The sequence below is a fragment of the Python bivittatus genome, unplaced genomic scaffold (assembly GCF_059951505.1).
Source record: "Python bivittatus isolate LINGU-HERP-01145 unplaced genomic scaffold, Pbiv_v1 ctg000210_np1212, whole genome shotgun sequence".
NCBI classification, from domain to species: domain Eukaryota; kingdom Metazoa; phylum Chordata; class Lepidosauria; order Squamata; family Pythonidae; genus Python; species Python bivittatus.
The window spans coordinates 2,660,232-2,687,471 of NW_028277053.1; the positions used below are offsets into that span (position 1 = coordinate 2,660,232).

The 27,240-nt window shown below is 40.9% G+C and overlaps 1 protein-coding gene across 8 annotated transcripts in view; it reads right to left on the minus strand.

Annotated features, from left to right (window-relative positions):
- Positions 1-27,240, minus strand: part of LOC103048924 (protein FAM169B) — a 100,274-nt gene that overhangs the window by 55,948 nt on the left and 17,086 nt on the right. For 4 of the 8 annotated variants that reach the window (XM_007429516.3, XM_025167494.2, XM_025167493.2 and 1 more), the window contains exons 4-8: positions 20,062-20,147; positions 14,260-14,434; positions 7,493-7,675; positions 4,932-5,060; positions 465-541 (exon numbers count right to left, since the gene is read on the minus strand). In XM_007429516.3, the coding sequence (XP_007429578.1) occupies positions 465-541; positions 4,932-5,060; positions 7,493-7,675; positions 14,260-14,434; positions 20,062-20,147 (650 nt within the window). Of the gene's footprint in view, positions 1-439; positions 542-4,931; positions 5,061-7,492; positions 7,676-14,259; positions 14,435-20,061; positions 20,148-27,240 lie in introns of all 8 variants that reach the window. The other 4 variants (XM_088139183.1, XM_025167498.2, XM_025167497.2 and 1 more) reach the window with 4 other exon arrangements.

A 27,240-nucleotide genomic window follows, 5' to 3' on the forward strand; every position in this document is an offset into this window, starting at 1 on the left:
CTGAACAGTTCTTTGCTGGTGGTCTTCAGACATAACCTGGATGGTCATCTGCCAGAGATTCTGCACTGGATCCTGCATTAATCAGGGGGTTGGACTCAGTGACCTCGAAAGTACCTTTTAATTCTATGATTCTATGAATAATCCCAAACTTTGCTCTGAAAGCGGCCCCAAAGATGCTTTGCAACTGACAAAGGCTAGAATTTAGTTAAGAGCAGAAGGGGAAATACATCATGGCATTGGGTGGAGTTTGGAGAACCACACAAAAAATCCACCTATTGTTCATAGTTCTCAATAAAAAGAATACAGTTTTAACTGTCATAGACATCTGTCACCCGGTATTTACTAACTAAGCTTATAAATCAATTGCCTATCACTGAGGAGGCATCTGTCACTGCTGGCATAGCCCCCCCCCCCGATCAAATAATCTGGAGCACGTTACACAGGCACCGATTTTATCAGCTCACTGTATTCATCCGTCCTTCCTCCAATTGCTCTGCTTCACCATCTTGAGACTTTGGCATACAACAGCTTACGTCCGCATCTAGAAGAGACATTCCATATATTGCTTACGTGCAATTACTCCCAATTCTGATACCCCACCCATTTTGTTCCACGCAGGAACGCCAGTGAGCGAAAGAATCTCCACTGATCAACTCTCAAGTAAGGTATTGCCGCTTTTAAGGAAATGTGTTGGCTGTAAAAAAAAAAAAAAAAAAAAGGATCCTGATTTAGGGCTAGTTTGGGCCTGTCAACAGTTCAGGCCAGCTGACTTAGCCATTTGCCTTCCGGATCTCAACTTTTAAGATGTCCTGCAAGGAATTTCCCCTGCAACTCCTCATCCCATTTATGGAATTAGTGAATATCTTCCTAATTCCAAAAAGATTGGCAAGTGGCTAGAGAACCATCAGCCCCACTGGCTTGGTGATGTTTAAACTCTCACATGGAAGATTACTGAGAAATGTATATTGCTTATACAAGTTTATGGGGTTAATTCACACCTTTATTTTTAAGTGAACGGACAATTACAAATCAATGAATAAAATTTCATTGAGTGTCCATCTCAGGTTAACTTTTGGTGTAGTATACGAGATATGTATATTTGTCAACGCTTTTCATTTTTGCACAAAACAAACCATCACAAATTGGCTTTTGGTTCTGAAACTACAGAATGCTAGGCATTGCGTTTTAAAGATATAACAGGAGAAGGAAAAGTTGGACTTCCATAAGACTGCAGTCTATCTTCTATGTCGAATCACCATGTCCTATAAACCTATTCAAGGTTCCAGCTAGAGCACCAGATGTTCCTCCAGAATATTAAAAACCAGAGGTGCAAAGCCTCAAAACCACGTTGGACTCTGAAGACACGGGGTGCAGTCTTCCAAAATTTTCCCCAAACAGTCATTTTTAATGCGACAGAACTGTTCTATACATAAATGGACCGTAATTACAGTATATTGCTCCATCTTCACTGAACTTAAATATAAATTAAATCAGATTTAATTTTTGGCTTGGCTTAACCTAATCTTTGGGGAGTATTTCCCCTGGATTAAATAATATTATTTAATTTATTTATTATTATAGTCGAAGTAGCTTCTCTTTCCCACAATAATTTTTCAACTGATAGCGGGCATGTCCCTGGAAACAATGAAGATGTCCTGCTTTTACGGGACCCCTTTTAAAATTATGTTTTCTTTTGATTCACAAACGTAAATCCCCAGGTTTACGGGGGGAAAAAAACTTTGGTTTTTAGCTGTCCTGCTTCCAACTGCTAAATTTTGAGGTTCCTAAGCTTGACTTATACTTAGCGATATAACGTATACATGTTAGAAGGTATATAAATATTTCTAATCTTTCTTCAATAGTTAAGTATGTTTGAATTGCAATTATGGGGTAAGTATTAACAGAGCACATTTAATGTGTTTAAATATTATATTCTGACAAATTCAAACACTTTTGGAATACTTATAAGCATTTTTAGATATATATCCTTTTTGCACTATTTATATTCTAAACAGGAGAAAGGGAGAATGAAGGTACTGAAAACTGGTTGTATTTCTGTAAACTTAAGTTATAAATATTCCCTTAAATACAAATATTCCCTTAAATACCAATTCTCTTAGATACCAATTACAAATGTTACTAATAGCCCACTGTAGTACGCCTATATCTGCATAGGGATTCACGACACATGCATGACATTATCATGCAAATGACATGAACTATGTAATGTGTGTGAGCTGCTTCACATCATTCACATGATGACAGTGCGATGTGCAAACGATGGCTTCCACCAGACGCTTTGGGGTATATGATTTCATAGCTGAACACTTTTGTGTTAAGCTTGGCTTTTATCTATTCTGCATGCTCAACTTGATCGTTTCTATGTACTACGCTAGCTTTTAAAACCACATGCTTCCAGAAATGGAAGAGTTTCCACAAACAAATCTAAGTGGAAAATCTAATTCCACTCCATATGATTATTCTATAATTGTCGCTGTTCGCCTGCCTGCTCAACCCTGCCAAGCTCACTGCAACAAGAGCCCCTGATTCTAAGTAAACAAATTTACGAGTACACCCTGCAAATATTTCCCATGGCCAGTTGTAGATATCTGCCACTAGATGACACTAGTGATGCAACACACAAAACTACATTTACGTAAGGGGGGGAGGGGAGGTTTTGGGAAATCAGTCTCTACAGGTAGTCCTCAACTTGCGACCACAATTGGGCCCGGAATTTCTGTCGCTAAGTGATGCAGCTGTTAGTGCACTGCTTAGCGACGGCAGTTCCGGTAGTCCCAGTTGTGGTCGTTAGGCCGGGACAGCACTGTTGTTAGGCCAGGACCTCTTGCTTTTCCTGCCCTGCTCACTCGCCTTCGCTTCAACTCCCCCAACCCACCTATCTCAGTAGCTAAGAAGCTGCCTTGGCTTGCAGCAAGACGTGGATTTTTGTGTGTGTTTGTTTTTATTCCGCTCCCTTGTTTTATTGTTGCTGTTTTTTTAAACAGGTTTCTTGTTTCAACAGCAAGTGATTTTATCAGAGGGCAAAAAGTGAAACTGTTAAGTCCTTAAAGAAGAAGACAACCACATAATCCAAAATGGGAAGAGTCTAAGGGAATCCCATATGAAATCACTCTGGGAAACGTACTGGCTGTTTCTGAAACGTCAAAACAACAGGCTAAAGCTGAATTATCTGAATCTTCTATCCCTGAAGGGAAGTGAATAAGTATCAGACTCAAGGCAGCCTTTGCATAGCTAATAGCTAAATAGCTAAAGTGATCACACAGAGAGCCAGTTTGGTGTAGTGGTTAAAGGCAGGAGTTAAATTCACCAAGAGTCAAGATGGACTCCAAAAATGGGTAATAATTTTTTCCAGTAACTAGAGCATCTGTGAAGTTTGCAAGTACAAATAGTCCTCATTTAGTGACCATTTACAGTTACGACAGTGACAAAAAGTAACATTACAACCAATCCTCGCATTGATGACCTTCGCAGGTCTGTAAAGCAAAGGAAAGCTGAAGTCAGATCATAAATAGCTGTTGTGGTTTCACTTAGCAACCAAGTGGCCAGTCCCAATTGGGGTCACTAAATGACCCTGTATCCATCTTTATCTAGCCAACCAACCCAATAAAAATACTGTTTGGGAAAGGTAAGGCTGAAAAAGATGCTCCAAGATGTATTCAAAAAGAGGGGTTTTTTTCCCTAAAGCTTATGCCAACAGGTACTGCAGATCGATTGGAGTACAAAGAAGAAGAAATCAGAATTTAAATATACGCCTATATTATTTTTAGGGGTGTTTTTCTTTTTTTACATTTATAAACAATATAGTGGAGATGTTGGCATTAAGCTCAAAAGTTTTTACTTCTTTTTATATCATAAAAATAACTCAATACACTCTGTTTGGCATCTTTTACTAGTGTTATACTGTATTGAGCAATAATTGTATAACCTCAGTAATTATATGTTCATTCACAAATAATCTTTTTTGAAAATTCACTTTTGTTTTAAATAAAAGGATAACAAGACTTAAAAAAAAAAACACAGAGCACTGTTGATGAACCTTGTAAAAGAGGAAAATGAATATATATCTCTATATCTGTATATGCTGTATTATTGCTAAATAAAGTTTTAACAGTTAAAAAAAGAGATATTTAAAAACAAACAAAAAAAACTATTCCTTGGACAGTAATGTTTTAAACACCTATATTTGGGAGGCTGTATTAAGAAAGCTATAAAGGAAGACAAATGCAGATCAGTAGATAGATATAGATATAGATATAGATATAGATATAGATATATAGATATAGATATATCTGTATATGTATATATATATATGTATGTATATGTATATGTATATGTATATATATCCATTTTAAAAAGTGATAGATCAGGGTTTTCCCTCTAATTCATCTCATTCTTATGCTTAGAGAAGTTTTAAATGCAAATTTTAGCACTCTGTGAGTCAGGCAATCATACAGAGATTGCGGTTCAAGATCAGTTCATACATAGTCCCTGTTTAGCAATCCCAATTGGGACCAGCAACTCAGTTGTTAAGCGAAGTAGTCACTAAGTGAAACCACGACTGTGTTTATGATCTGACTTCAACTTTCCTTTGCTTTACAGACCTGTGAAGGTCATAAATGCAAGGATTGGTCACAACATTCCTTTTTCGTCACTGTTGTAACTTGAACGGTCCCTAAACGAGGCAGTCACTAAATAAGGACTACCTATATTCTCTTTCCTCGCAAAAAGGACCAGAACCTGATCAGGGGAACAGATAGATATGCAACTACAGTAGTGAAAAAAATTTCTGCCAATTTCCCAGGAAATGATTTATTGCTCAAACACTCTCAGGAGGCCCTCCGCAATTTTACTTTCAATTGTTAAGGATATAAATGAACAGATGTGCCAAAAATCATTGTTCTTCAACTCACTTTTTGGAAAGGTTTGTTCCAGCTGGATTTTTAGCCAGATATTAACCCGCTGGGTCCAGTCCCCTGGTGCTTCCACTTCCCACAGCCGAGATCGCTCCTTTGGGTAAATCTCCAAGAACCTTTGACAAACTAAATAGGGAACAGCAGGAATGCAAAAAGTAATGATGTACAAATTCTCGCTACCTCCAACATGTGCTCTTCCAATCTCTCCACCTGGAGTTATTTATTGCTTACTACCCATAGGATCACAATAGTCTCTTCTGTAGGCATTAAACATGGGAACAATATTTCAAAGGCAACATGTTAAACCAGCTGTGTTGACCACACATTTTTGCAAATGCAAAAGTATTTCACAATATTTCACTTCTTACATTCTTCTTCACAGCCACCACCTAACCATTCCATTCAGTAATTTTCAGTCATTAGTACTTAAATGATAGAATCATGCAGAAGGCACAAGTTTAGATGATGCAGAATAAAAGTTGCATGGACTTTTATGGAACTCATCTTCCTCCTTTAGATGGTATTCGTTCTTTGCTTCAAAAGGGGCAAGGTAACCCTGTTGCTTTCAGGGCATTCCTCATTATTATGCTGTCTGGGACCAAGAGCAAAGTTCTGCCCAGTGGTGCCAGGGAACTCAGCAAGATTTTCAGTGATCCTACCAAGGGGCACACGCCAAGAAGAGTCTCTAACGGACTCCAAAATTGTACTGACAATCATATAGCACACAAATCCAGGATGTTCCATTTTTTAGGGGATAAGCAGAATAGCAGAATTGGGACAAGCAGTTCATATGGACTTGCCCTGCTCCAACGAGAGTTTAGGAGACACGCAGGGAGAAATTATCATTTTGTGTATGGAACTGACCCCTCCCACAACAACTTGAGCATTTTATTTCACTTCATTTATATCTGCCTTTGGAGCAGGCTGTAAGAATGTGGTCTGATGAATGTTTGTCTGTGACTTCTAAGGTTTCTTGCATAACATTTACTAACAACATTTGGAAGCAGTGAAAAATCCTGTCTGGAAGATTTGATTTATGTCTTCCGGTCAACCATAAGTTTTTCTTCACAACAGCATCTGGGCCCCCCTTTTTTTAAAAAAAGTGATTTATCTAAGTAGACATTGCACAGCTGTTTATAAGAAGATGACCCTCCACAGGTATGACTGACGTCACGCATTATTCCAACAAGAATAAGTTAAGAAGGATTGCATTGGCTTAATTAAAGACAGCACTGAGCGTTTGATGCTTAGGAATGAACGCCATCTTAATTATCTATCTGCCGCACTCAAAATGCATATATTAAGCCCCCCCCCCATCCTCCAATTCTTGGAGCCCATGCCCTGCAATGAATGGCGTATCAAGCTTCAAGAATTGCTAGTCATCCCAGAGGGTAACAGATTGTTTACAACAACATTACTTCTTGGTCTATTGGCTAAGATCAAGTGTAGATTGTTTACAACAAATGTAATGAGATATCAGGCTTATGAGTCAAAACCTAATTTCTCAAAACGTTTGTGTCCCCTGTGAAGAAACATCTTTCTTCCTAACCTATTCAAGGGCCCTGGCAGCATTTTTTAAATTTTTCATCCCGGCTTTCAGACTAAGGTCTTTTAAGTTGTGCATTTACATTATGCTATACACGCTTAAAATCATAAAGCCATATGCCTACAAATGTGATTGGGGAGCTTTACACTACTTCATATCTCACCACCCTTTCCCCATCTGGTTGGCCACATTGTGCGTCCTCCCACCACTTGTGCCCTTTAATTGAAGCAACAGCTTCAGAGTGACAGAACCAGGAATGAAGCCGGAACCGCAATCTATAGGATCCAACTCAGAGAACCTGGAGTTGTTTCAAAAACTAAAACACCACATCAGTACCTGTCTGGATACAGGACGGAACCTTTTACCTAAGCAGAGGAACGGTCCCTGGAAGGATCCCTGCTGGGTCCAGGTGTGGCGTGACCAGCTGCCGTTGGGGCGCATGATGGGGCGCTCTAGCAAGCTCGGAAGTGAACAGGCAGCAAAGGAGAGAGGAACAGCAAAGGGCAGAAGTACTCCTAGGGAGTCTCCAAGCCTTGAAATTGAGGGTGTTTGTGTTGCAAAAATCATCATAGTCGTATATAATACGTTTTTCAGTGGCATTAGTTCTCTGATGTGATGGGATTCTGCATGTCCGAAAAAAGTTAAACAGTAAGTTTGAAAGTGGGAACTTGAAATTAAATATTGCAGTGTGGAATGTTCCTATTCAAGGTGCATGCAAGCAAGCGATTTTAGCATTTTTGCTCCAAAACTTGGCCATTTTGCCACTGAGTTTTAGTGGATTTTACAGTTCTTCAGGGACAGCAAACGGGATTCGGAAGAGGCGTAAGAGGCCTGTAGGCTGCCCACTGTGGCCTATTCTGGCCAGAGCTACCTCTGTTGGTTTCTTTCCCAGCCCCCCGTGAAAATGCCAAATATTTATCTTGGGTCTGTTTGCATGGGCAGCTGTGATCCTTGCCCGTATGCATTTGTGATCTTTAAACTCTACTCCTTCTACTGAACCCTAAAACCTTACCTTTCTCCATTTCAGCAGAAAGAGGGCAGCTGAGTCCCAAGGCATCCTCAGATGGAAAAGACTGGCAAAAATCCTGAAGCATTTGTATCCCAAGTCCACATCTTCTAAACTTCCTTCGGACAAACATGGTGTCTAACACAGGGAGCATGTAACACTGGCTGGTGTGTCCGTCACACAAATTTCCTGCAAGCAGAACACAAAGCAGCCCAGAAGGACAGCATATCTTCAAGGGAGCTCATGAACAGTTTCTTGCGGTATGAATCTCCATCTTGTGGCTGAAACACGTGGCCCACTTTTTGGACCTTTTCATTTGTTCCTCATCCTGTTTTTGGTCATCTCTTGCCTGATTCAAAGTTCTGGAGAACTCAGGATTTCCTCTCCACAGATCTTGAGGGTCGGACGAGAACCAACAGGTAGAAGCTTTATAGAGGAAGATCCAATTGTGAAATAAGGAGGAATGAGACCTCTTAAGCAGTGGAAAAGACTGTTTCCTGTTTCTATCTATTTATCTATCCATACCCAGTTAGTCCTGACTCCTGGCAACTGCTTAGACAAGTCCATACTACCTTCTCTTGGCAGCATTTTCAGAAGTGCTCTGCCCTTGCCTTCTTCTTAGGGCTGAGAGAGTGTGACTGGCTTTGTAGCTAAGGCAGGACTAGAACTCCCGTTTTCCTGCTCCAAGTCCAGCATTTTAACTGCTAAACCACACTGATTCTTGTTTGTAGGTATTCAAACAAAGGCTGGACAGCCATTTGCCTAGGATGGTATCAGGATTCCTATGGCAGTTGGAGCAGAAGACATCCAATGTCCCTCCCAACTGTCTGATTCTGTGATCTTTTTGTGCTGTTTTGGTTGGTCTTAAGTGTCTCATCTACACACACATATAGGATCTTTCTCCTATTCATTATGGAATCCTATTTTCAGGCTTCATGCGAGCATGGAAAATAAGATGCACCTGTATAAGGAATCCACTCATTAAAATGTATCTGACTCTTAAAATAGGTTGGCTTCTCTTACTCCAACCGTGTTTTGGAAGGTGCTGCCCCACAGAGAAACACACAACTGATCCCCCACAATTTGTGACCTTTCAAGCTTGCTCACTGTCCTTTAGCTACACTATTATGGCCCCTCAGTTCTTTGCACCCTTCTGTTTTTGGTGCCTCCTGGAGAAAACAGGAAGAATCACAAACCATGGCACTGAGCTCCCTGAATTATAAAGTCTGCACCACTGGCTAAAACAGGCTCTTGATTTAGAGAAGGAGTCCTGAGGTCTTGGAGAAGCGAGCTCTCATTTCCTTCCCTGATCTCATCAGCAGATTATCAGACTTACTCATTGCCCAACCACGAACAGTATGTTTTTGCTGTTACATTTACAAGGGCAGCCCACTTCTTCAACGGTCCAAGAATTTTGCAGCATAAGGCACCTCTTTGGGTGGGTCTCATTGCTCTCTGATTACTCAGACAGTTGGAGCATATGGACAGAGCTAAGAAAAGCATAAGGCCCATGATCAGCCGAGAAACCCAACACAAGTTGGACTGCCTGGCAGCCCAAGAGAGATGTCAGATTCTGGCCACAGGATACCATTCATTTTGGGAAGCTGACAGAGTCTGTGCTATGAGGTCCAGCGTGGCCTTAAAAGGGGATTGCATGAGTGCTGTAGCCCCATTCCACATCAACCCTGTCACGGTCAACACAACCAGCCTTTTACCATCTCAACCATTCATTTGATGCAGCCTTGCCCCAACAAAGCAAGAACCACCACTAAATTCCCAAAATGAGATTGGTAAGTGAAAGGGCCACTACAGACAGCGAAATATGGGGTCACTGAAGGACGTGCGCAAACAACTGATAAATACAAATCAGGAAGACAAAGGTGTAACAAAACTAAATGGACTCACACAGAAGACACTTTCTTTTGAACATCTAGAAGCAAAGTCCTCTTGTTTCTAAGAACCAGATAACTTAGATTGCAATCTCAGGCCACATCCACCAGATGAAAACAGAAATGCAACGAAAAGTAGGCAGATAATATATTTGCAAAAAAACAAAAAACAAAACCTCATAGAAAGTAAAATGTAGGACAACTGGACATTTAACTATTACATTTGAGATACTATCCTAACGGCTTAACCCCAATGCAACTTGGGAATGATTCATGATTACGTCCACAATAATCTCAAAACTGATTCCACCATGTCTTTCCATTGCATATTAATAATTAAAACAAAGAATAAGAACACAGAGCACAGTAAATGGTCATTGTTCTGTCTAGCTCAGAATTAACTGCCAACACACCAGGGCCTTTCCCAGACTGGCATGAAGATGCTGGGGATCGAACAAGGAAACCCCTGAATGGAACTTGCATATTCGGTGTTCTTTCTAGTTACTAAGGTTTAAGAAAAACAAAGGTATTCAATTACCTGAGCATTTATACATTTGCTACATGCTTCTGCATTTTTAACAGTTCAGTGTCTATGAGACAGCTCGAATTGCATACAGTCCACACACTTGCAAGCCTTAGTCCATCTTCCCTTTCGCATTACTTTCCAAAGTACACCTCAAAGCATACATGATTTCATGCCACTTCAAAACGAAACCCACAACGTGTTATCTGAGCAGCCCGAAATGGGCCTTCTGGTGAAGGTGAGAAAGAAAACGGACAACCCATGAAGGAACCTTCCACAGAACGGTGGGAAACTCTTGTTTGAATCTGGCTCGTTCTTGTCCTCTTTCTAAAAGCATAATTTTAGAAATTGTTTTGGAATTGGCAGAAATAACTTTTTAGCTGCAGAGAAAGAATGGAAGGAACCTCTATGCCTGGAAGAAGCTGGGAAACCAGTTTGTCAAATCAAACGCAAACAAAGGGGAAGGTATTTGCCATATTGGCATGGTCCTGAACCTTCACTGAAAGCAAACATAATTCTATGAAATGGAATAGCTCTTGGAGACTTAGGGGGAGGGAAGTACTCACATATATGCAGAGGGTCAAGTTGGTCAAAACTGAGAAATCCAATCAACGGAGGTCATCTCTATAATACCCTTGTTTTCTATTCGGGAGACGCCTGGCACAGTTACATGCTTTGTTATCGCACTTTGCTTGACGGGGGTGTTTGCTAAGGCCATGCCAAAAAAAATAAAAAAATCTCCTCCATTTTTCCTCTACCATTTTCCCTTACATTTGATGAAAGAAAATTTGTTTGTGAAATTTCTTTCAGAGGAGAAGAGCATTTTGATGGAAATCTCATAGGTAAAGCACGTTGTTGAATTCATTTATTGGTGCCACGGCCCATAGCGTCAGCACCTCACCTTTCACTGGACAACCTGCTATCCAGCAGTTTACAGCAGTGTTTCTCAACCTTGACAGCTTTAAGCTGCGTGGACTTCAACTCCCAGAATTCCCCACTTAAAGTTTAAAGTGGCCAAAGTTGAGAAACACTGGTCTACAGCCTCCCTGGCTCTTCATACTTCTTCTCAATCCTAAGAGAAACCATGAGAAAGCCCCTTCCCAAGGTACTTTTTTAGAACAAGGGACCTGGGCATCCAGGTAGGGTTCCATGTGATGGAAAGATGTCACAGAAAAGAAGCTAGCATATTTTTTGCCCCCACCAACAAAAGCATAACATCTCCATCAAGAGAATTTGATTACCTGAGATTAAGGTAGAAAAACAGAAGCTTCTTCCACAAGGGAAGACATTTTTTGAGAAACAGCAAGGCAGATTTTGATATAACACTGGCATCCACCTTCCCTCCCTATACGGTACAGGTAATCCTCATTTACTGGCTGCCTCGTTCAGTGACCGTTTGAAGTTACGACAGTGCTGAAACAGTAACTTTACAACCAATGCCCACATTTACAATCTTCACAGCATCCCTCAGTCATGTGATCACCATTACAGTCAGTACGCATTGTCCTGTACTTGACCTGCTGTTTTTCTCCCCCCGCCCCGAGTGGAGGGATTGGAGGGGAAGGGATTACAAGAGAGTAAGCTGGCATACAATGGGAAACACACCTGCACCAGCACATTGCTTTTGATGTGTATTCCCCATCGTATGCCTCTCCAATGAATGTGAATACAAACATTAATTCCCTTCTTGCTAATTATCCCAGCCCTGGGGTAAGCATTCCAAAGGGCAGGGGAGTGGGGGGAAGGGAAGCACAGTCGTGGTCACGTGATTTCCCACTTAGCGACTGCCTTGCTTAGTGATGGAGTCACAATTGTGGTTGCTAAACAAGGACTACCTGTTAATGCATAAGGTAAGTCTATAACATCTGGGATTCAAAAATTTGAACCACCACTAGATGGTAGCCCAGAGTTCCTTTTCTGTATCTTGGCTGCGACCCATCCTTTTGCAGCCCAGGTATGGCGGCTTCAGATAAAGGGATGGGGTGGGGGGCAGGATCCTGGCCACTGACCACATACTGCAGGACTCCAGGACTCATTTATCTGGGATTAGGGAGAAAGTGTGCAATTCCCCCTTCTGTGGGGCCCAGACTGGAGAAAAGCCAGAGACTGTCAATCATCTTTCACTACGTACGGCTGCTAGGAGGGCTGGACGGCAGCATTAGAGACGGAGCAAAATCACGTCTGTCCGTCCCCAACACGTGAAGCCCTGGTATTGTTCTTTCAATAGAAATGCCTCAGTGGTCACGGGCGAAGGCCAAGACAGGAAAACTCAAGGGAGGCCAAAGAAAGATGCCCTTGTCGAGTTCACTCCCCGGGACCCCTTAATCTGTTTGGTTAGGCTGAACGACTAACCTATACGCCAGAGGAGTGGTAAACAGCAATTACAAGAGCAGAGAAAGGAGACAGCCATTAACGCTCTTGAAACATCCAACAGCCCGGGAAAACTCCTACCCCAGCCTGCCCCACATCTGAAGAACCCTAACCCAACAAAATTGCACATTCCAGCCAGTTCCCTCATTAACAAGCTGGCTTGGCAGATGCTGGCCTGGAGAGACCTCTGGCAAAGAGTGCCCGGGTCGAGCAGGAGAGAGCAGGCCTGGCTGCCAGGGGCCCAAAGTCAACCCATGGTGGGGTTTTGTGTATGCATGCCGACACCAAAGCCGTAGGAAGAGAGCAGAATCTCTGGCTTCGACGCAAATTACAGGCAGGCACGGCTTGGCCTACAGCAGGCGTTCATTTCATTAAATTATATGCCGAGTTTTGCAAAACAGTCATTTTTTGAAAAAATGTGTGCGCGAGACCAAGGAGGAGGACAGAAAGATGAGGCTGTGTCTGCCATGTGACTGGAACCCAGAAGTCATGTTTTGCTACAGGAAGCTGATGGGAAATTCGAAGCATCAAAGAAACCTTTCTAGGTAGTGGAAGAAAAAGCCTTTAAAAGAGCCACAGTACTAGCTCAGCACGCTTAGGGAGGACAGCATGGCTCAGCACCTCTGGATGCAGACAGTCCAAGGCAGTTCCCGGAAAAACCCCTGCAAAAAAACTGCTTTAGACCTTATCCACTCTCAAGCATAGCTGGGTTCATCCATCCATCCATCCATCCATCCATCCATCCATCCATCCATCCATCCATCCATTTACTTGATTTATCTAGCCGCCCACCTCACTTTTATGTGACTCTAGGGGGCTTCCAATAAAACAAATAAAAACACAAAATATGTAATATAAAATAAAATAAAAATAAGAACCAGCCAGGGACCATCTAATCCATCCTCCATACAACCAGGAGACAGGCTCTAACCCACGCCCAGGGCTCCAGGCTCGAGCACAAAGCCAGGTTTTTAAGGCCTTACAAAAGGCCAAAAGGGACGGAGCCAATCTAATCTCAGGGGGAAGGATGTTCCAAAGGGCAGGTGCCGTGGCAGAAATAGTTACAGATTTCCTTAAACCATGGTCCCTTTCACCATAGTTTAGTGAGTGAATCACAGCTAAGTTCAAATGGAATGCTAAACCATAAGCCAGGCTTTATAAACTGCAACAGCTGGGGTTCATACCACCTTTAAACCAAAACCAAACGGCTTAGACAGGCAGTCTATAAATGAACTCGACTGAATATGGTGCATTGCAATTTCCTTCACTCCTATAATGCTAAGGGGTTGGATAGAAAAGAGGGTATTGTTGGTGGTCTAAAATGTGAAGCACATTAGTAAGTTCTGGATTAGTGTCTTAGGCAAACCCAGGCACCGTGATTATTCAAGCAACTATGGCTTAAGTGAGATGCGTGATATATGCTTTAGAGAAATCAATTGGTGAATAGGCAATTTACCTGACTGACATTGACACGAGCCATTTTGTCACTGAGCTATCAATATAAGGACAGAGGAAGGCAACCTTTGGGGGCTGCAGATTATTCTGGAATTCTGAGAGGAAATGGTGGGTATACAGGGAGTCCTTGTTTAGCAACTGCCTCGTACAGTGACCATTCACAGTTACAACGGGGATGAAAAAATAACTTTGCAACCAATCCTCACATTTACGACCTTCGCAGGTCTGCAAAGCAAAAGAAAGCTGAAGTTGTGGTTTCACTTAGTGACCGCTTTGCTTAATGACCAAGTGGCTGGTCCCAACTGTGGTTGCTAAACGAGGACTACCTGTATTCACAAGCCAGACACATGGCTGTCACAGTGGGCAGGGCCTACCACAATAAACCCACTGACCTCAAAGCGAAACAACCCCATAGATGCCCTCCACCATCCCATCCATTCAGCCAAGATAGGATTATCTCAACTAGTCTGGTCCTTTTTGCTTCTTGTTTTCTTAAGCATGCTTAGAGATGGGAAGAGTCCTCAATGTAGACATACCTTTTTTTTTGATGGTATAAAAAGCAGCAGCTTCTCCACTTCGCCAGAATATTTTGGAATGTTCCTTCTTAGGATGAGGAACAAATACTGTATTGTGAGTCAAGCTCCCCTCTAACATGCCAAAAATGATGCAGTTGAGGACAAAGAGAACAATTCTCTCTTGAAATGTTTGGACCTTGAAAGAGAAATGAGATGAGGAGACATAAGAGACTGCAAAGAATAATTCAATATTATTTTTAAGAAGATAAACGATGTGACTTCAATATATCTATGGTGAGGTTCATTGGTTGGTTAAAAACAACATGCATTTGCATGAAAACACTGGGTTTGCACAGAAGATATTTCCAGCAGGACAACATGGCTGAAAAACAAAGTTTCTATTGAGAGAACTGGAAAATATCCATCTGCTAGGAAAGGCAGAAACAAGATATTCAGTGCAAACAAATGTGCCTTATTGTTACATGGCTCCTCCACAGACTAGATTGACTCTGTTGGGTCAATCCATTGAGAAATGTTGGAATTGGCTGGTGGGGCAATCAATACTGTTCCCCTCCATCATCTTGAATTGTACATAGTCTTTTTATATAGAATTGTTATTAGTTAATTTTAATATGGATATTTATATTTTTACTGTTTTGGATTTTAATTGCGAGCCACCCAGAGTCACCCTCTGAGGGAGACGGGCGGCATATAAACAAACAAACGTGTGAAATAAGGGCACAGGCCCACTCCTCCACTGAACTACATGAAAATTAAAACAAACATCCTGCAGAAAATCCCTAAAAACAAAACGTACTCTGTGAAATAAATGCAATACATGTTTAAATGATGCAAAACAAAAAGCATTTGTAAATGGCTCGGTGAGGAAGACCTTGTGCCAAAGGGTAATAAGACTGATTCTTCCCAACAGATGGTCAATCAAGTTGCACTGACAGTTCTGCTATTATTGCTAATGGAATAACTTTGTTATCCAATTTCCTCTTCCATGACCTGCTAAAGGGGCAAAATGGACATAAAAACAGGAAAGAAGAAAACTAGCAGGCAGATAAAAACAAGGCTGAGGAATATCGCCCGTAATTACAACATCCTCGAAATGGGAACGCATAGTGAACGAAAGAGCTTTCAGAAAGGTGCATTCAATGCATTTTGACACACACGTGTACATACATACGTATCATTCTTGAGGTATTACAGCCATATGATACAGCTCTCCTAGGAAGTATAAACATAAAATCATTTTCCAACTTCTTCTGAGGTCAGAGCGATTGAAACAAAAAGGGGGACATTCATGATCTCATGAGTTGGCGGTTTTTGTTTTTTAAGTTGACCAGAACTATGTTGGGGGCAGAAGTTGACTTCTTGATCATATCCCATTTCTACAAAGAGGAAAGAGGGCAGAAAGTCAGCCCCTTCAATTGTACTGTTTTGCTCTGCAACGTGTAATAGCAGAAGGGACTGGGTGGGGAAGGATAGAAACTTCAGTGGCATCAGCTGGCTGGCTGATCCTTGTCCTGAAATTTCCCTGATAATAAACTTGAATTAATGACATAAACAGTGATTCATCAACTAACAATTCTGTTGGCAGCCGTAGGAAATATGTATTTCAACCATCTGCAGAAAATTCCAAGCAGTGATCTTTCAGAGATCGATGGTGAGTCAACTTAAGGAGGCATAATTTGGAGACGACAGGATCTGCCCTTGACCATCTGATGGTCTAAAACAGTGTTTCTCAACCTTGGCAACTTGAAGATGTGTGGACTTCAACTCCAGAATTCTGGGAGTTGAAGTCCACACATTTTCAAGTTGCCAAGGTTGAGAAACACTGGTCTAAAATCTTCAGTGAAGTCAGGACAAATAAGGAGGTAAAACCAGGGCAAAAACATACATACATTCATCACTCTGTTCCCTTTAGTGGAAAGCAATGGTATGCAGAGTGAGGAAAAGGAATAAAAAATAGTATGAAAAATAAAGGCATGCGCCAAGAAAAGGAAACATGGCCAAAGCTAGATTGTGCCCGCGCCATTTCCTACACTTCTCCATACTTTCTGTCCTTGCAAACCATCCTTGCTTCTTTCACCTCCATACACCACTGCAGACATTGCCTTTCGTTCTTTGATTTCTCAACTCTTTTTGAGGATCCCATCATTCCATCCAACCAAGACTTTCTCACTCCCTTGGTCTTTCATTTCCTCTTGACTCATTTACTCTCTATATTTGTTTTTATAATGTGATCCTCTTTCACTCTTTCTACAGGTCCAAACCACTGCAAGCACAAAAAGACACCTTTTGTACTGATTACTCCCTTTTGTATTCAATTCACATTCATTCAGCACCCATTCATTGTTCACCTCATCTCTTAAGTATCCCATTTCCAATATTTTCAACCTATTTTTTCTCCTGGCATACCCAATTCTCACTTGCATGTAACAAACTGGATAGAAGCACACTCTTACAGACAGCCATTTCCACTTCTTTCGACAAACATTCAATCCTTGCAATAGACCACTCAACATTCACCATTTTTATTCCATAATTTGCACTTTTTCAGATTTCTCCATCCATTTTCCATCTTTTATGGAAAATGTACATTCCAAGGTACACATATTCAATCTAGTTGCTCCAGTTTTTCACTGTGAGCTCCACTCCAGTTTTTCACTCAGTTTTCCCTGTCAAGCACAATAATCTTGGTTTTCAAGACATTCATTTTCAAATTCATACTCTTCAATGCATCATTCAACCTATTTAATTTCCTATAAAAGCATAGGAATTGGCTTTGTACATGGTAACAGCTACAAGAATCCCATATGCTTTTCAGTGGAATCTTCTTCCTAAGGCTGAGAGGGAGGGACTGGCCCAAGGTCACCCAGCTGCCTTTATGCCCAAGGCAGGACTAGAACTCAGTCTCCCGATTTCTAGCCTAGTGCCTTCACCACTACACCAAACTGGCTCTCTATTCACTATCATATAGTTCCTTTAAATCACCAAACATAAAATACATGTTGTGTTTCATATTTGTATATTTTTCAGTGACCTGAAGAGCAAAACTCTTTGCACGCCCTAGCCATGCACAAAGCCATACTGTATGTGCCCAACTGTCACTGTCACTTTTCACTGTCACTTCGACTCTGAATCAGAATTTGCCAACCCCCTTCCCAGGTACATTTAATAAACTAATCCTCCCACAGATTTTGTGTTCACTCTTACTAATTTTCCCTTTGCAATGGAGGACAATAATTGCATTCTTTCATTTGTCAGTCATCCCACAGGTTAAGCAAGCCACACAACCATTCCATTAGAAAACCACATCTACAGTTTAACATTTCTCCAATTAAACCATTTACACCTTCAACCACACCAATTTTTAATGGTCTCAGTAACATTTAAAACATTCATTCCCATTCTACTCTTCAATATATCAGTACCTTTTTTATAAAATGTCTAAAATACTTCTAGTATTCCCTCACTTTAGTGTAAGCACAAATTGGGTTATCACCTTTACTTTTCATTCATTTCACTCTGCTGGGGTTCTCTGTTTGCCCTTCTCATCGACTTCCAAAACATTTTTTAAAAATTAATTCCATCAAGATCATTCGGCATTTTAATCTCAACCATTCCTTGAGGCTTTCTGTCTATGTTCTCTGCAACTGTCTTTTTCTCTTTGTACACATTACACAGCATCTCTTTCCATCCTCATTTTTTTCAACACACTTTCTCTCATATAATTTTATAATTTTTTCCTCTCCACAATCTTTTTTCACTTCATCATTCCACCAAATAGCCTTTTCCACACTTCTCATTATTGTAACTCCACACACTTCTGTGGCACTCGGTGACATCATTTCCATGGTCTTCCAAGCAGTTTCCACAACCTGCATATACTTTCTCTTCATTCTGTTGAGAGATTAATCTAATTCTTTTCCAGTCAGGACTAGTATAAATGTTGGATTTCCATTTTTCTTTTGCTTCTTTTCTTTCCTTCCATTTTTTCCCAAAATTTACTTTTGATGTTACAAAAAAAGAGATCAGTGCAACATTCAGAATGTCTCATATAACTTTACAGTATATCCTTCATGAATCCTCTTAATCTTTCATCATAATCTAATTGATCTTACTTTCAGGTTTATAGTCATTCTTTTGACACATGTACATATAAATATACTTAATCCACATATTGGAAACAAACAGATCTTCTCCCAAGCAGTCTCTATTTCATTCATTCTTAGGTCCTCAAATGGGCAATCACTTTTTCTGAATCTTCCTCTCTTGTTCCCACTCATCCATTCATTCATGCCACCTAGCAGAATAAGTATTTTTCCTCTAGATCATTCAGAATGATCCAATTTTTCCCCCAATTCGTATCTCTTCTTCCATTATCACCATTCACTGGGGTATTACCTGCAATTCTTACCAACCTATGGAATCCTACTTTCACAGGCACCCATAACCACCTAGATGATACCAATTCATATTTATTGACACACATTTTAGCCCTTCATTCATAATCACATGTACCCCTTCACTTCTCTGCATATATTCAATCAACTCCACTCCACAAGATCAAATCACCTTTATTCAGGTCTATTATATCCTTCCCCTTTCTCTTAGTTTCACAGATACACAACAGATTTATTTTTCTTTTATTTCATTCATTCATGCTCTTTATCATCTACCTCTTCTTCCATTCCAAGTCACAGTCTTCCATTCGCCATGCTTGTCACCAGATGGGCCCACAGACACTGACCCCCATTAGCTATCATTGCTTTGGTCAGTCAAGGCTTTTGCATAATACGTTTTAGTAAGAAACAAAAAGTGTAGCCAAGATTATCAGCATTAGTCATGCTCATGCCAAATGCACATTCCCTGTTAACGGTACGGACAGTCCCAGCACTTGTTAGTTTTGATGCATTTTGCCAGGTTGCCACAAACACAACCAAAGCCCACTTTTACCCCAAGCATTTTTATATGTTGATCTCTGTAGAAATACACATCAGAATTTACAATACAGAACATTAATCAGCAGAAATAATGCTGAGTCATTATAGCTGAAAAGAAGCTGATGAAAGATGATGATGAAATATGTATACTAGGATGATGCAATGTACGTTCCTATTGGTCATTGGATGTATAAATGTACATTTGTATCTGTATACTTTCTCGATTTCTCTCACGCTCGCTATTCTACATTGAACTTGGATTGGATACTATTATACTGACTGACTGGACCGCTGTGGAACTGCTGTATGCTGTTCGTCGGAGGACTTCTGTATGTTGCTGTATGTATGTATGTAGACACTGTATGTATGTATGTAGACACTGAAAACTAATTATTGTGTCTGAGTACTTTCTTCAGCTAGGACCTGAGGACATAGTGGACAGATTCCTGCTTTAACCAAGCAAATCTTGACATTATACTGTTCTATGAAAGCTAGGATCTCTTAATCCAGAGACTACCTTGCAAGCCAGCATACATTGCCACATTCCAACTAGGCCATATAAGGAGGGTAATGAAATAACACACTAAAGAGTATATTTGATAACAAACTCAAATTAAAAACTGTAATTGTAAACTCAAGAACAATATTTATTTTAATTTAAAATGAATTAACACTAGATTAAATTAGTTCAATTCAATTAATATGATTATTCCATTTATTTAATAGCTTCCTGCTCTTGTCACATTAAGAATTACAATTTGCTAGCAGTTTTGTAGAAGCTTCTGGGGCCACAACCATAGTTTTTGGAGGCAGCATGCAACCTTGGGATCCCAGCTTATGTACTTATGGCTTAAAGTAATGTTTTCACCTGCATCAGACCTTCCCGGGAAGGGTCAGACGTCTTTACTACATCTTCAGTAAGCCACCAAGAGTTGTTCAAATAAATTGCTAACACTATTAAAAAAAGGGGGGAAGAAAGAATGAATGAATGAACGAACGAAGCAAGGAATTTCTATTTAAATAAGACTGTCCCAATGGTACCATAAGCTCATAAATTTTTGGAAACTTGTCTGTATTTCTTGCCATGCATTATGAGTTTCACATTCCTTCAAGCAATAAAACATTTTTCTCCCACAATTTTTAGCAGCAGTGGAATTATGAAGTCTTGAGAGAAAGAGGAGAAAAGTGTTAACACATGTAATCCTACTGCAATCCAATCTATACAAAAGAATGTGCAAGTTTGGCTTTTCTACAACTGTTCATCAGGAAAGATTTCACAAAAAAACCAGAGACTTTCATTTTCATTCTATACAGAAGGATAAAGAGGCATCTCTGTGTTTATACCCACTTCCAATCCTTAGGACACTGGTTGAATGATGTGTACATTATTTAACCATATCTCCCCCACAAGTCCCTGTTCCTCAAAAAGCAGCAGGAAGAAAAACTTACATCTAGAAGATCCATTTTTGAGTTTCAACAAACCTCCAAAGAAGAGAATTGTAAATGTAAGGGACAGACACTGAATTCTTACACTTTAAGATCAATTAGAATGAATCTCTTAAGTACATTAGCTAGCACAGACTTTCCCAAGCAGACACCTTCCCAAAAAGCCATCTTGCAGTTTCCATCATCCACTACCAGCATTTAGCCCAAACCTTCTAGAAGATACCAGCATGTGAAGGCTGCATTAAATGATGCACTTCGGAGACTGTTCTGAATGGATCTTACCATTTTAGTGGAAAGCAGAGATGATAAGTAAACTCACTACTTCCTCTAGATCATTTAGGGCTGGGATGTCCTACTTTTTGGGATCAAGAGTGACCCTGTCCTTTGAGAAGCATATCAGGCATGCTGGACTCCCCCAAATAGGTCTTGGTGGTAAATCACAGATTGCCAGATGCTTCACAGCTTTACTCAGCCCCCTCTGCTGGACTTGGATGAAGTCTCTGAGACTTGGCTTCACCAAATAAGAATCCTTATTGTAGTCAAGAATGGAGACATACAAAAGGGTTGATTGCCCCCAACATTTGATGCAAATGTTGCTTATACCTATAGGAGATTAAACCCGTTTCTTTCTCCTGCCCTTCCCTTAATCCAACAAATTGTTGGCATGGTGGTTGGTGCCCTTGATGTTGAGAAACTGAGGTTGTTTACAAAGCTGCCATTTTGACCTGAGGACCACCAGATATCAACGCAACCCTCACCCCAAGGATCACATACTAACATAATTGGAACTGGCCAGGACCCAAAAAGAGAGAGCTGGCTTTGAATAAAAACATATTTTGACTGAACTAAGATGAAGAGCAACTATTAATGTGATTGCTTTCTTATATTCAGTAACTTCTTTTTCTGCACTTCTAAAAATCACAATTGACCAGCCAATTTTTAGGAACGCCCTGGAGATCACACAGAAAAGTTTTGGAAAGGGGCACATTGTACGTGTTCCCAGGCCTTGGATTGTTTTCCCGATTTAGGGCAATAAATTACCACACTTTGAAATTAATTCAAAAGACAATAGGGAAATATTTCTACAAACACAACACATCAAAGAAAGAGTAAAGCTGCCAAGAAACAACAAAAGGGATCGGCTGTTACAGGATATGTATTATGCGTACACGGGGCAGAATTATAGAATAGCATGCAAAATGGGGAAAGAGGTGCATTTCAAATGATAAAAGTCAGTTATCAATTATCCTCCTCTTTTTTAAAACATTTATGCTTCCAGAAATAACTCTAATCTGCGTAGATCAGCCTGGCTTCTCTTCACTGGCTCCCAAAGGAGCTGATAAAGCAACAGCGATGGCTCCATTAATCTATATTTCAAATAAATTACAAAGGTGTGCGCCAAAAACGTGTTCTGTGCACATGGTGGGGGAAAAAAGCACCCAAGTGAAGTTGTAAGAGTACAGCTAGTCCTTGTTCCTTACACCATGGAGAGTGGGATGTACAGAATTTCAAATGGTGCCCTTTGCAATGTGCGCGCAGCTTTCCCAAATACAATCAACCCACGCTATCTTCATGTTACAGGCACGGGCAAGGAGGGAGCAAGGAGCAGGTATGCTGGGATGAAAGGAACTCCACATCCACGAGAAGCTTAAAGAAACTGAAAAATCAGTGGAACAATTTGGTTTTCTTACTGTGTTGTTCCATAATTCAGAAAGAGAGAGACAAAGAGAGAAGTTGAGTGAAATCAGCATAACAGATCAACTGTCACATTGTAGTAATTAGCTCCTGGCTTTTATACATCCTTTCCTTATGGCAGGAGGAAGAGGAGGAGGAGACCCCTCAAGATTGCTCAGGAAGCTATTTTCACTATAATATAATGGATCCCTGCCACGGGGGTTTTGTGAATCATCATCTGCATATTCCTCCTTCACTTACTGTTATTCTGAATGCAAAACACATTGATGCTCCAGGTTCTCAAACCAACAAGATGCATTACATTACAACCACCTAACTCCGCATCAAGAACTGCCTCACCAGCGACACGTAAGCTCTCTCAGAAGCACATCTAAAATTGTAACACCTGAATCGCTGAGTCTTTGCGAACACTAGCATCCAACAGGTAGACTTACCAGCCAGATCTAGGAGCCAAAGAAAGAGTCAAGCTTTAGCTCAGCACTGGCTGAAACAGTGGTGAGAAACATCCTGTCTGGAGACCACACATGGTCCTTAAGAGTCCACAAGGACAGCTTACCATGGGGGTCATGCCCTTTCCACTCTGCAAATCCAACACTCAGCTCTGAGACTGAAGGGGGAAAGCAGGATTATGCTGTAGAGGATAATGTGTGGAGATGACCTTCTTGGCATCAGCTGTCATCTGTGGTCACCATTTTCCCCAATAAAATCACGTCCCCACACACCTGAATGATACCAGAACCTCATGACAGCAAACTACTACAGACTGACTACAAAAAGAAAAGTTGGGGCGTGTCTAAAGTAGACACTGAAACTCTTAACAGCATCCTCCAAGTAGGGTATGATGTGGCGGAAATGGAGTAAGAGGGGAGAAATCTGCAAGGAGCATGGTGGAATCAAAAAACCTTAAGGTTCAAAAAGGCCGCTCAGGAATCTTCCAGGGGTTGGTTTTATCTCCAACTGCCGTCGAACAGATGGCACAGGAAATCAGGGGACTTATATAATGGCTGATTCTTGCCTCATGACCTTGAGGCAAGGACCATTATATAAGCACAACTAGGCTTCCAAGCTTTTGTTATTGTAGCCTCTCTCAATAAGGCAGAATTCAGTTCTTCCATGGGAGTCTGTTTCCTGATCTGGTTTAGCGCTGACATCCATCTTGCAAGCCTGACTGTGCCTTTCCTCCCCTCCCTCCCAAATCCCAGTGAATCAAAGAAAATCCTGCTGGAGTCTTTCCCAAATACTACCTTGCTTCCCAGGGCTTAAGAAATGCTTCAGCCCTCTCTGCTTATATAACTGCTCCTGCCCGTTTCCTCAAGGCCATCTCCCTGATTCTCTGCCCGGAAAGAAGGAGAGAAAGAAAAGTGGGATTCTAATATTGCACCAAGCCATGCTACTTTTGATCAGGTTGACTGGAAAAGCTCCAACGGTCAGGCTCAAACCCCCCATGCCACAGATCCCCATTTTTAAACCAGAGTAGATCAAACTCCGATACACCATTAGCTTAACTCTTTGCACTAGCTTAGCACCATTTCTGAAAAGCCACACCTGAATTTATTTTCTCACCAATGTTAAGAGATGGATCCAGCTAGCCTTTATTTTCCTATTCAATAAAAAACAGCCATGGAAAGGATAATTTTTTATTACCAATCACACGGACTGCAAAATTCTACACCTTTCATAATTCAGTGGAGAGCTATTATAATACATGGTGTTCCAGCAAACTACAATAAAAACTTTTTGTAACCACTACGTTAAAAAGTTGGTTTTTTCCTTATTTATATCAGATTGATATCAAGAAACAGCACGTTCTTTTCTTCCATTTCCCAAGTCATTACCATATTACAATCACAATCAGGCTAAAGGAAAATGTTAATCTTAAAGCTTCTAGTCAGGGAGATAATAAAATAAATGGAGAAAGGCTGTTACTGGCTCTCTGTGTTCCTAAATTAAAAGTGGCAAATCATCACTGAGATCAGTTAAAGAGGTTCTGTAATGAACAGCACATTATATATTGGATTACACATTAAAATTCAAAAGTACATACAGAATTATAAGATAAAATACCAAGAGTCTAATGTTCTCTTGGCTTCCTTCCGCTACTTACAAATTCCTAGGCAGATAAAAAGTAATTTCTCTTGAAAAGCAGTGATGTGGGAACGGAGGAGGAAAGTTTAAACATGCTTCTTTAAAGTTAAGAATTCTTAAATAAACTTCACAGGGTACAGGAACATTTATAAAGCACATACATGATAACCCCAGCAGTGCTGAAGTTTTGGTAAACCGCCTTTTTGCATATATCAGAAATATAGCCGTGTTTCGGCACCGGCAAATTGAAAGAGAAAACATGCTGTTCTTTTTAATCTTCATCTGTATTAACAATTTCAATGTCTGCATAATGTGCAATGTTAGTTAACATGGCTGCACCTTCGCCCTATCTTTCAAGATTCTTGAACCATTGATTGAAGCTTACCTGAGGCTACGTGGATGGCTCAAATCTAGGGTGGCTAGATTTGTTAGCCTGAACTAGGCAAATGAACGATATCAGACCTTTCTCTGTTATTCTGTATTCTGAACATGGAAAAAATCCCAAGATTTTACATTAAGCTGCAGAACACTCGGAGCGTGTTCTATCCTCTAAGTGGAGAACAATGGGTCAAGTCATGGGTCCGTTTCTTTGTTTGAGATACTAGCAAATCTCAAATTCTTCAAACGCCCCTTTTCCTGGGAAGGAGAGCATTCTAAGCAAAGCTCTGGATTGCAACCATTCACCCATCTGAGATCCTGAGAAGACCCCTGTGGCTCCCACGTTGCCCAGAGATGTTCTTGCAAATAAAAAAGGAGGCCATTGTTCTGCTTTGTAGCATACCAGCTTATCAACAACCCCAACCAGTTTCTACGGATACCCTGGTTTTCCCATAGTGCTTATATTCAGCATATTCTCTACAGCACTGTTTCTCAAGCTTGGGAACTTTAAGATGTGTGGACTTCAACTCCCAGAATTCCCCAGCCAGCCATGCTGGCTGGGGAATTCTGGGAGTTGAAGTCCACACATCTTAAAGTTCCCAAGCTTGAGAAGCACTGCTCTACAGGGTAGAAAACTTGCAGCACTCCAAGCCATCTCCAATCAATTTTGGTTAAAAATTATGGGCACAAGTTCCTGCCTTTCTGAGACGGAAATGTGTGAAAGATCAGGTAGAAGACCTAAAATTGCCATCATCATCATCATCTTTTTTTTTTTTTTTTTAATACAAAGCAATCGATTCTTCCCCCAAGCCCAGGAAAATTTTTGAAATTCTAGCTCCATCTATGTATGCTGGTTTCCCAATCATCGTGGTCCTCAGACCCCACTCCAAAACCAGTGTGGCTCCTGTGCATCAAGAGATCCCTCTGGTGGGGCTGAGGTGCAAAACTGCATTGGAAAGCTTAGGAGATCGCGTATTGATATGGAAGTAAAAAGATCTGAAACGAGGCACCGAAAAAAGATCCAGGGAAATCATTGCAGAGGAAGCATTTCTTAATCACAGCAACAACAACAACAAGCCTATGATGAAGTTTCTGTGTGTGGGTATGGATGCCTGTAGCTACTAGAGAAGGGTTTTGCCTTTGGAGAACCACAACACGCCAAATCAGATATTGGGCTATACTTAGGAAACTCAACACAATGGATGTCTATTTACAAACATACTTTTTCCTTCTGCTTGTAAAGCAAGGCTGGATTTTATTCTCCTTGGGGGGAAAATCTTGAAGAATGTCCAAAGTGGTGGTTCATAGTACTGAAGGTCTTTAGCTACATCATAAGGAACCTTAAATTTTGCAAAATGGTGCTAAGAAGTAGCCTAGTTTTAACAAGTCTGTGGGCCAGTCTTCCCTGGCCTGGGGGGCCTCCAAGAAGTGCTGAACTTCCATAATTTCCAGCCCAGACTTTGGAAAGTACCAGGTTTTTGGGTGCGGAAAGCTTCCTTATCCAAAAGCAAGAGCAGGATCTGGGATACATCAAGCTCAGTTTTATTACTGCGCTGGCAGTAGCATTGTTGGCACAGATACCACAGCTATAATATAAACAGTCATTCTAATCACATTCTAGAGATGGACCACGGGCCTAGTTTCAGGACCTCAAAATTTGGGAGACCTTGAATAACCCAAAAAGCAACCCTTAAAAAGGTCAAGGCAGGCAAGAGCTGGCACAGGAGGTCCTGAGGCAGCTTAGACCTGAATATTCTATGGAAAGTTATACAGTAGTCCTCATTTAGCGACCACAATTGGGACTGGCAACTCAGTCTTTAAGCAAAGTAGCCACTAAGTGAAACCGCGTGCTTACGATCTTACTTCACCTATCCTTTGCTTTACAGACCTGTGAAGGTCATAAATATAAGGATTGGTCATAAAGTTACTTTTTCATCACTGTCATAACTGCACACAGTCACTAAATGAGGCAGACGCTAAATGAGGACTACCTGTAAAACCATCTTACATTGTTCTACGGATACAGCCAACTCACACTTCGACTTTGGAGCCTCACATAGCCAAAAGAGCACCATCCGCTTATGAAAAAAGCTTAGTGAAATTCCAGAGTTTATGGAAACAGGAAAAAAAGATATGGGAAAAAACTTAGGTCTTGGAAGAGAAATATTAAGGAGTCCACCAATGCCCAGAGAAGCTGAGTTGGTACGGAGAGTTGAGAAAAAAGAGAAAACGTAGAGGAAGAGAAACAGAATGAAATGCCTGTCGAAGAGGCCCTCCCAGCTCACTTCAATTCTGACCCCTCCATGCCACAACGCATTATTGTAAGACCTATTTGCTGTTTGGTCACAGAAAATCCTGGAGTACTGAAAATGTAATTTTGACGAGCAGGAGCAGACAGGTTTTGTGGAAGCACCTTCTCCTATCTAGTAGCCAGGTTATATTC